Source organism: Corvus brachyrhynchos, unplaced genomic scaffold (genome assembly GCF_000691975.1).
Source record: "Corvus brachyrhynchos isolate BGI_N302 unplaced genomic scaffold, ASM69197v1 scaffold56, whole genome shotgun sequence".
Lineage (NCBI taxonomy): Eukaryota > Metazoa > Chordata > Aves > Passeriformes > Corvidae > Corvus > Corvus brachyrhynchos.
In genome coordinates, this window is record NW_008238664.1 from 8,203,769 (window position 1) to 8,214,896 (window position 11,128).

Sequence of the window (11,128 nt, forward strand, 5' to 3'; positions counted from 1 at the left end):
CACAAGGTTCATTCCTTGATTTTTTTTTCTGGTAGAACTGCTTCTGTCCTATCAGCTCATATTGAATTATTTTGTACAGGCTTAACAAGTAGTCCTGCACTTTTTGGAAACCTAGGAGAAAGAAGCCTGATTCCATTCCAAAAAGCTGCTGGCAGCAGAACTCCAGTAGGTGTTTGAGTTCCGGGCACAAACCTCTCAGATACATCTTTGTTGAACAATACTTATTTTCTTTCTTGTTTTTCCCACACCTGGAGTGAGGAATTTATACATATTATGTTTAGCATATTTAGCACCTGTCAGAGTAAGCATGTGCAGTTCCTGAAGCTCCTTTAGAAAGTTATTTTCTAATTGTTAAGTAGCAAATGTGATGTTCTGTACAGTGCTGTTTTAGCTTTCACTGTGTTACACTTTCCTCCCTCTATTCAGGTCAGTACGAAGTTTTCCCTTGCTAGATATTTTAAAATGTGCTATAAATAACCATCTTTGATTGATTCACTGTACTATTGATGTCTTCTAAAAATACTGCATTTTCAAATTTCTCTGCTTATTTTCTAATTGTAATTTTAACTACTAATACTCTATACAAACTTCAGCATTCTTTTCTGACTTTGACATTCAGTAGGACACAGTTGCATTTTCCCATTTGTGTGCTTAAATCAGATACTGAGTTTTCTCCAAAATTCCTGCTTGCAATTTTGAATTTCTCATTGGCCTTAGCTCCCAGATCTTTTACTAACTTTTGCTGTACTATGTTTGTACTACTTCAGAGCTCAACCTTGCAGCTGAGTCCTCAATATCCACTTGTACAAACAGCTGTCTTAACATCATTTCCTCAGATGCTTTTGTAACAAGTTGTGATCTTATCTCATAATGCAAATGGCCTCTTGTAGCAAATAGCTTTATCCTGACCTTCTCTCAGAAATCCTCTCTCTACTGTATTTCAGAGCACCATTTAATATATCCATCCTGACTCCTAGAATATATTCTATAAACCAGGAGTATTGCTGAAGAACATCCTTAACTTCTATCTCCTCAGAGAGCAGATCAATGTGAATGTTTTATGCTAGAGGCAAGATTTGTAGGAAAGTAGTATCTTTTATTAGACTAAAAGATACATACAAAAAAAATTGTTTTATGTTGGCATTTCTTACTGCTTGAAAAAAGTGTTAAACTCTTCATGCCAGGCCTCTTTTTCTCCTCCCAATCTTGCCTTTCAGTAAGTGTTCTAAAGCTACTTCCTTTATCAAAGGAAACATTCTACACAGGAAGAAATTTCAAAAAGGATTTTTCTTGCATCCCTTAGTCCCCCAAAGATGTGCACGGAGAGAAGCTACCACCAGCCTACCCTGTCTCCAGCAATGCTTTAGAAATGATAATTAGCTGGACTTTCCTATTGAAAAGTTACAGAATTTTGCTATAGACCTTCAGGAAACATCTAGACAGTAATATCTTTGCAACAGGTTTCCCCAGTACCTCAATTTGAAAAGCAAAATCTACAATTCCATCTGGCTTTATTGAAACATGGTGACAGTCAATTGAGTGTCAAATTTACCTAGATTTTTCTAATGAGAATTACTTTTTTCCTTCACTTTGAATGTCTACATTTATTTTGAATTGAGATCTTTCTCTCATTTTCTGTTTTTGGTAAGAATCTCATTTAGGCAGTAAAAAGAGAGGAACTTTTCTTAGGTATGGGAGCTACTTTATCCTAGAGCCCAACATTTCTCAAGGCATATATAAAGAACAAAGTGTAGGTGTTTCCCCCTAGCACAGAAACACAAAATATGATATTGTTTCCCTATTTTTGAAAGCTTTGAACATCTGGAAAATGTCATCAAGACTAGAGATTCTTAAAAGAAAAAATTATTTTCCAGCTTCTGAGATGATCACATCTCAATGAGCACCAATGACGATCTGTTCACCAATAAAAAAATCTTTAAAACTGTTGGTGATTACAGGGATTTACTTCTTCCTATAAACCACAGAGATTTATAGATTCAATCAGTTTGAAAGGGTATTTCCTTTCAACAAAACCTTCAATACCGAAAACCTTATACAAACTACTAATGAATTCCTGAAGTGCACTGAAGGGAAGCTACCTTTTGTCTTTTGATACATCAGTTAAAAATGAAAGTTGCTTTAAGTCATATGGCTGTCAGATATACTTTGGTAAGTACCATACTTTTTTTCTATTGCATCAATTATTTTTACTTCTTTGCTTACACCAGGCAGAAATTAAATAAGTGAGGTGGAGGGTCAATATATTTTTTGAAGAAAAGTGTATTTCTATTCCAATATCTTCTGGTGCACTTAACAATTCCAACCTTTGATGGGTCTCACTCATGCCACAATGAAGCATTATAGAAGATGGGTCCCTGAGCTTCAGTGCCCTACAGTCAGGCTCATTGCTGCTCCACAAATCAAGCAGCCCCTGCTGGTATTTGTCATGGTAATTCCTCTCTGCAGCCTGGCCACAGCAGTTTGCTCATCACTTGGAGATGCATTTTATTTATATTTAAAATGGGAGCAAACCGCTTAATTCATCAACTAAAGAGGTCTTTAGAGTAAAAGGAGGAAAGCACCATACAGATCACCTCTTCATGGAAAGACCAATCTAGCCACACCTGGTTTTGAAGCTCCCAAGCAAATGGCTGAGGCTTCTCTCTCGAGATGGGAGCTTACTAATGGATCTAAAGACAGTGAAGAAAATACTTTGGATAATAATAAAACAGTGTGTAAACTCTGGCTAAAGAGGTAGCACAGTTCTATCTGCCTTTTTTTTTCTTTTGTTCTCTTTTTATGAAAGCTCTGCCATAATTATTTAATATGTTAGTGTCTGTCAAACTGGATCATCTGGAAGGCTGAACTTTTCACAGCCAATATTTTATGTGGTTGCCAGTTGTTTCATGCTGACAGCAAAAGCATTTCCACAACCAAACTACTCTCATTGATTCTTCTCTTCCTCTATGATTTACTGTGATGATGGCAAGGCCTACAGCTGCCAATAGGCCTGTTGCAGACTGAAAACCCATTTAACACAGGCAGTAAGCCAACTCCTAAATACAGTACCAGAAAATCCCTGGAAAGTGTGACTTCCCTTATTCGAATGTTGCTTTAGCCCTATCTGCATGTAAAATACCTCCACAATCTCACTGTTTTCTCTGCAAAGTCGTCTTTAAGGAAGTACAGTTTGTGCGGAGCCATAGGATTGCCCCATTCCCCAAACCACACCTTACACTCACACCTCCTCCTGGTGCTGCCCCTCCCTCCCTCTTGGCAGCCAGCTCACAAGTACAGTGTAAGCCAACAAAAGTGGTGGCGAAAGCTCTCACACCAGCTGCTGTCCTATAGTCTCTTCTCCAGTAGCCAAATCATGCAGGGGGCAGCTTCTATTGTATTTTTTCTTATCTCACTGTGGCCTTAGGTGCTGTAGATGCATGGGTGGGCAGTGCATTTCTCAGTCCTGGCAGGCTGGTGTAGAGATTGCTGGAGGGAATTGGGTCTGGGAGTCTGACAGTGATGCTGAAGGAGGGGGAGGAAGGAGAGGCTAACCAGAGTGAGATGCGTGAGAGTCAACCAGAGTTGACTAAAGAGAGGAAAGAGAGAGGGGCTACAACATTTTGTAGGCAGGCATGTTCAGCCTCCTCAGTCTCCTCAAAGGCAGCGACCGCAAGGCAGGACTGGGCATGGTTACCTCTGTGAGGGCCTCCCCTCACCTAGAGTTGCTTTTCCTACAGCCTGGATCTGGGCCCTGCTAAGACACAGAAGCCATGCTGTGAGCACAGCTGTTTTCTGAAAGCACTGTTGTTGTTAAGAAGGAACAAAAGCACTGCTGCAAAAATCTGCACTCCAAAGACATGCTCACCAGCAGCTGGGAACACTGACATAAATGTTCAGCAGTGTTAACCCATCACTTTTCCTACCTAGAGGTGTCCCTGACTGTACACTGCCTTGGAAATTCTCAACTTCAGTGAACACATGGAGAAGGATATTGGAAAAGCTGAGTAAACATCTAAAAGGACTCTTTAAGGCCTAGAAATTTTTGGTGATTCTTAGCTCTATGTAGCTCTAAAACAAAGATGAATTATCAGGCAGATACATAAAATCTGTATGACCTGTAGATTCTTCCTAAATGTGATTTGCAATATCTTAATATTGTCAGTATTACATGAAATAGGCATAAATAGGCTTGATTGGTATACGACCTAATTTAATTAGTTAAATAAGACAAAACTGGAGTTTTGGAGGAAGGAACAGAGATAGACAGGTAGGCTAATCTATGTTGTCCTGGTGGTTCTTATGTTGCCTCCTGGATATTTCTTGTGGTTCAGTAAAGAGATTTGCAGTTTAAAATGAAGATTATAAAAATTACGTGGACACTTTTCCAAAGCAGTTGGAGATGTGTGAGTAAGAACAGGAGAACCATGACCAAATCCAGATAGCTCAAGGACCTGGAGCTGTGAGATGGATGCTGGTTTTGTGTCACCTCATTGAGCCATTTTCTATAGCTGTTAACCTTCTCCCAGAATGGCTTGGTAGCAGCTAAGAGCCTGGGCACGTTTAGGGACCGTTTGAAATAATTTTTTCTGCTGACAGAAATTACTGATTCTACTTGCCTTCAATTCTGCCTACATGACATAGTAGGGAAAATAGTTGAGCCAAAAATAGAACATTTCTATGGGCAAAATTCAGCCTCCATAGCAACAGTTAGACCACACTCGGATCAATTTACCATTCAATGAAATCTTTTATTTATTTCATCAGAGTTTGCTTTAACTGCAACCAGCTTACATGGCTTTAAGTTTTACTGCCTTTCTGCAAGGTGGGGAAACAATACACACCTCATTTTAATACTGACACTAAATTGAGCTGCCCTAAGGTAAGAGAAGCCCTGAGCAGTAGTAGAGAGAAGGCCTTAGTACCAACGGATTTAAAAATGGTTAGAAATCTCCACAGAATTATATATATAATCTACATAGACACTACATAACTGCATTCATGTTTTTGTTTTAATTAAAATTATTATCAAATAAAAATTTGGCTCAACCAATTCCATCTTCGTTTTGCAGAAACAGAAAAGTCTCAAGCCTATATTCTTAGTGTCAGAAAAAAAAGTGTGCTGGAAAATAAAAAGGCCTATGTTGTATCACAACCTTTAAGAAAAAGATGGTGCAATTACTTAATATCAAAATGAAAACTTACCCCAGACTGCCATGAAAACAGCAAAAAAGACAGTAGCTCCATTGTCAAAAAGGTGGGTTACCTGAAAGATATATTAATAATGTGATCAATTTGTGATAATAAGCCTTTATTTTCTATTTTCACCTACTAAAATTAATGTGATCATGAGTTTAGCTGGCCTGAAAATCCTGAGGATCCTTCCCTTGACACGTGAAATCCACCTGTGAATTGACAGGACTATTTGCCATCCTGGCCTGGGACTGACCCCTGCCAACACCAGGTGTGAGCATCATTTCAGACCCAAAGCATTAATGTTATGGAGCCACATACATAGAATGGATGAGAAGACAAAGACTGATGTCAAGGACACCATAACACATAGCTCTAGGACACGACCTCCAAGGCTGCTGAATCTCTAAGTGCAAATAGCATTCAAATGTTTTACAACCCAAACTAAGTATTGGTGAAAGACAATGTTAATGTTGGCTGAACTTGATCTGTCCTTTCAAGATTTTATCTACCCAAGCTCACTAAAGACAAATGCAAAAGGCAAAATTCATGCTTTTATCAGGAAGCACCTCGATTTGCATAGCCTAAAACATACCTTGGCATAAATGCAGCTGTCTGACAACCTCATGAAGGGGCAGTATTTATCACATATAGGACACATTATGATATCTGTAGCTTGGCAGACTTCTTTACTGGAAAAATAGAAAAGACAAAAATTAATAGCTTGATTACTACAACAATCTGCACAGCAATCTGTCTGAAAATGGATTGATAGGCTTTGCTAATATTCAGTCACTTATTGAACAAAACTGGTCTGTAACTGAAGCCAAGATGTTCATAACTGCATGTGTATAATTAATATTTGTTGACTGTCTAAGACTACAGCGTTTACAGTCATAACTGCAGAGTGCAGTTCTCCAGGGACAACCTAGCAGAATCTCTTTACCATTTCCAGCTACTCCTTGAGTCAGAGTGACTTTTGGTAGGGGGAGGTTGAGCATAACTGCAGACAAAGTTCAGTTTGACTTATTCTTGTGGCTTAAGTGCACAAAAACTTAGAGATGCAGCTCTCAGCAGAAGGTCCAGGGGTTTCTTCATCTGAGAAATGCCTCTCTCTGGTGGATCTTTGGGAAAGGCCTTTTAGAGAGAGAAAAATCCCCACTCTTGTGCTGGCCTGTTAAAGAGTAATGAAGTTTCTGAGTTGCCAGCACCACTAGCAACTGGAATTGGGCAAGAAGCATTTCCTTTCATCCCAATTCAGGAGCATAAAACATGGGAAGTTTGATACTGGGTAGCTTATGAGAACTACACAGTCTTTTCTTGATTGTTCATTCAACGGCACAAAATGAAATAATTAACAGCTTGTGGGAAGATCTCTTAAATTATTCATAGTAACCCACAGCTGCAATTTCTTTATAAAAGTTCCCACATTACCTGACTTGGCAGTGGTTCAAAGTGGTGACTCCATACAAAAAGACAAATAATCCAATGAAGGCAGCTGGGAAGAGCATCCCTGTGTACCAGCCTAACCAGGCAAAGTACAGCCCAATTTTCTCACCAAAGTACCGTCTGTTTTAAAACACAACACAGCAAAGTTACCTGCTAATTAGTATAATCTACTTAATCTTGCTCATTATTAGAACAAAAATATTTCTATCATATCTGAAGAGTAGATTAAAGAGAAGAAAAAGCCTTCAACTAAGCTTCTGAATCCACACTGAGGGACCTGCCCCAGGAATGAACTTAAAACATTAATTCAAAAATTCAATAACCACAGTTTACAGTTAGATAAGTGGAGACCTCATAAAGGAAACACTGAGTTACTTCTAAAAAGCTAGTTCTTTGTATTCTGGAAATTGATGATCTGCTTTGCCTTTTGGCTGTGTAAATGTACTGCCCAAATAATTGTATTGAAATCAGTTTTATCCCTAAAACTTCTACAACAGCAGAAATAATTTGAGCTCAAATTATTTCTAAGAAATCAGTTAACCAGAGTTCATTCTCCAATACAGTTTATTTTCATTTGATTACTTATTTTCTTAGCTCCATTCTTGGAAAATTAATTTCATTATTCTACTGCGGTGGAAAGTGTAGTGCATGTAAGGTCCATCATTTTGCAATGATTTGAGGAAAGCCATCTTAATTGATCCTAATTTATTAAATATATTGCTCAAAAACTAGCAGCAAAGTGGCCAGAAAGTTCCTTTTTGCTACATATTCATTAGCACTTTTCCTCCTCCCAAACACAATCAAACCTTTATTTATGTGTTATATCAATACATCAAGCACACAAAAACCTGCTGAGGAGGAGAGGAGCATCAGCAGCAGAGGAGCAGGCTCATGTATTGTCCTGTGTCTGATGTCTTGTGCACAGTAGGCTGAGATTTTAAGGGATTATTTGCAAGATTGGTTTAAAAGAATGAGGCAAAATGACATGCTTGTGTTTCAGACTTAAACTTTCATATCCACTCAATTTGAAAATAGTCACTGCTGGAAACCCATTTTCACCCTAATGATGCAACTTCTGATCTATCCAGAGAGTAAATGCAGTGAGCCAGCACTGCTGGCTCCTCTATGCTATCAGAGAATATTGTTGGCCAAACTTTCTCAGTGAGAATGGAAAGACCTAGGTCTGTCTCTAGCGCTGGATGCACCAGAGGACGCTTGGTCTGGACTGCAGAAAATTAGCAGTTTTCAAGTTGTTATTAAAAATTTCCTGTTTGAGAAATTCTGCCCTGAGCTCATGCTCTGCTGGAAGATACTGACCTGCAGTGACTATTTTCATTTGAGTTTACCACCTCTGCATAAGAACCCAGATATTGTCATTTTGTTTTTGTTCTTCTGTTATTTAACAGACTCAAATTCATAGGCTAAAGAGATAGTAAGCTAACAATAACATGCTCAGTTCTGACAAGGGCAGCAGGTCTGACTGTAAAAAAACCACACTGCAAACTGTATTTTAAGACCTAAGAGTATTAATGAAACCTTTGTCCTGACCATTTTCCTGGCACCTAGGATGTCAATCTGTGCCTGCACCTCCAAAAAGGCAAACTCACATTTTGACCTTACTTCCACTAAATATTTATAACCTATTTTTCTCCATGTACATAGTTCAAAGTAGCGAAGTCAACCTAACCTTCATCAAGCTTTATTTTTTCACATCATTCCCTACCCTCAAGGATGAATGCTTCCTGGCTCCAACCCTCTAGCTGAGAAGCACTAATGGCAAAACCCATCTCCTATCCTGTTGAGTCCTTCAATCTAACAGTGCAAATCATAGTATTCTTTTCCATCTTTGAGATCAAACACCTTCATCCTAGATGAAGACCCAAGCAAGGTTCAGTGTGTGCATAAAGAAGACTGTCCATGATGGGGAGCAACCCATCTCTGAAAAGTAAGGAAAAGGCATCTGAGCTGTGGCCTAAAAATGCATGAAAGATGTTGATATTACTTTGATACATATTGCTTTAAATATGGAGAAACAGCCTTGATATTCCATTATTGCCCTTTGCAACACAGCTGATATTCCACAGGCACATGCTGTACTGCTGGAATTTGCATCTGGATCAAGTTAATATATCATGTCTTCTGGGCCCATAGTTAGCATATTTCTCCTTTTAGTCTCTGCTCAGATACCACTCAGTTAAGTGCTATGGAAACAAACTATGCCAGTAAGAAGGTCTTTGGAGGCCTTCCTAGGTACCATATTCAGAGCAGGTCTACATTTATTTCAATATGTAATTCAGCTGGACCATCATGACCCTCAGGGCATGAAAAAGGTTTAGAGATACCTTTGTCACTCCTTTCAATTTGCCCCAAATACTTGTTTGAAGAACAAGCTCTTTGTTTCTTCTCTTTTTCTGTCACTATGTAAAGAACAGAAATTTCATACAGCTTGCCTCACTGATGGCAGTTCTCTCTGAGCCAGAGCTCAGCAATGTACACAAGGAATTCCAGAGGTTTTTTCTAGAATGCATAACTGTGCATTACTGCTACCTAAATTTCACGTGTTATCATTCTGCTCATGTCAAGGCCTCTTTGAAATTTTCCAGCATTGGTAACATCCTTGTGTTCTTGTTAACTTTGCTAATTTATTACTATCCAATTTTTCAGATTATTAATATGGACAGAAAAAAATTGTTTGGATTTTTTATGGTTCTCCCACAGAAAATTTTCTCCACAACTAACCTAAAAAGCAGAGACATAAAAACCCCCAAGCACCTAATAGAATAATCCATCTCTCCTATCCTTATATATGCTGTACCATCAAAATAATAATAAAAACACAATTTCAGCTTCTCAGTTGTAAGCTAGCCTGTATCATAGCCCTTCAGTACCAGTTACCTTAGAGGTGAACTGTATATCCCCTCAACCCATTCCAATGGTAGAGCCATGTCTTAATTGGGTTAAGATTTCAATATCAATATTTATCAATAAGGCACATTTTTGAAAATTAGTAAGCTACAAAGTCTAATTTCAGACCTGTGAAATGTGATATTGGATTATGCTGTGTTTAATGACCTTTATTACAGAATATTTTGCTTTCAGCATGCCTAGAAGGAAGTCATGGATCTAGAATATAGACAGATCAGGGCTCAAGCCAAGAACCTATCTATTTTCATTAACCCTTTTGCAAGTAAGAATGGAATTCTGTACAGAACCTTCTACATCACAGAAACTAGAGCTTTCCAGCAGGTGTTTTGGACATATGAAGCTCTCACAACAGAACCAATGGGGTGGGTAGGAAGGCTTGACAGGAGATTGAAAGGGAGTAGTCAGCTTGCAGTCAAGACATTTAATGGAGCAAAATGCAAGTTGCTCAGGCATCAGTTTTTGCTTCCAGGCTCATTTAGATAGCTTTACAACCACTTAAAAACCATAGTTTTCTCCCTCTGTTTTTGTCCTGTGAATTACATGCACAGGCAGCAGCAGGAGCAATTTGTGCACAATCAGGAGGGAAACAGCTATGCACGTAAGCGTGAGGAGGTGATCCAAAGTCCCCAGGAATCACTGTAACTGTTTCCATTGATTTACATGGTCCCAGAGCATATAAATATAATAAGTCCTGTTTCTTTCTGATTACAATCAATTCTAAGGCTCATAAATTATTCTTGTAAATATCTATAGACACTAAATTCCAAGAGATGTGTAATTAAAGTCATGGTACCACATCTGTCGATTAGCAGGATTGGCTTTGTAAATTATGCTTAGTCTGCATAAATTATGCATAAATTATGCCATACTGCCACATGTTTCAAAGCAGAGTGGAAGCAGAATCATGCAATTCCCCTCAAATGACTTTTTCTCATTTATTTTTAGTGACTAGTATCTCCATAACAGCCAGCTGATGAGATTAAATGAAATCTGGGAGTTGCCAAATGGGCAGCAAAGGAGATGGAAACTTCATTTTAACAGCTAAGGAAAAAATAAAACAGCAAAGAAGCATAAACATTTTCACTTACCATTGAGGCAACTTGACTTTAAGGTAGAAATATCATATCAATTAATGACATAATTGGACTATCTACATCTAATTTACTTCTTAGCCTTTCCAAAGCATAATGTTAACTAGAAGTGTAAGTTCTGGTCAGATGTCTGTGGAAGAATCAACATCCAGACACTCCTTTTGTACACATGACAACACTACACCCTTCAAGCACAACCCCGCATAACTCTTGTTATGGGATAAAAAAAGATTTTCCTGCTGTAGAACTGACATGAAAAAAGCTTCTTTTTAAAGTGTGCCTGCTGAGACGCTTCCAAGCAAAATGAACAGCAGGTCTTGCTGGTGTTATCAGTTCTTCAAGCAAAAATCTCCAGCTCAATACACATATGAACTGCTGAGAGTGGCAGTAGGCATGGAAGGTTCATTCACAGATGCTAGATTACTCACATTTCTTTATCTCCTCCTAAATCTTTGAATACTCTGAAAATTCAG

General features: G+C 38.4%; 1 protein-coding gene across 7 annotated transcripts in view; it reads right to left on the reverse strand.

The window, feature by feature from the left end:
- Positions 1-11,128, reverse strand: part of ANO4 (anoctamin 4) — a 178,298-nt gene that overhangs the window by 37,495 nt on the left and 129,675 nt on the right. For all 7 annotated transcript variants that reach the window (XM_017737972.1, XM_017737971.1, XM_017737973.1 and 4 more), the window contains 3 exons: positions 6,625-6,759; positions 5,786-5,882; positions 5,203-5,263 (listed from right to left, as the gene is read on the reverse strand). In XM_017737972.1, coding sequence (XP_017593461.1) covers positions 5,203-5,263; positions 5,786-5,882; positions 6,625-6,759 — 293 coding nt within the window. The remainder of the gene's footprint in view (positions 1-5,202; positions 5,264-5,785; positions 5,883-6,624; positions 6,760-11,128) is intronic.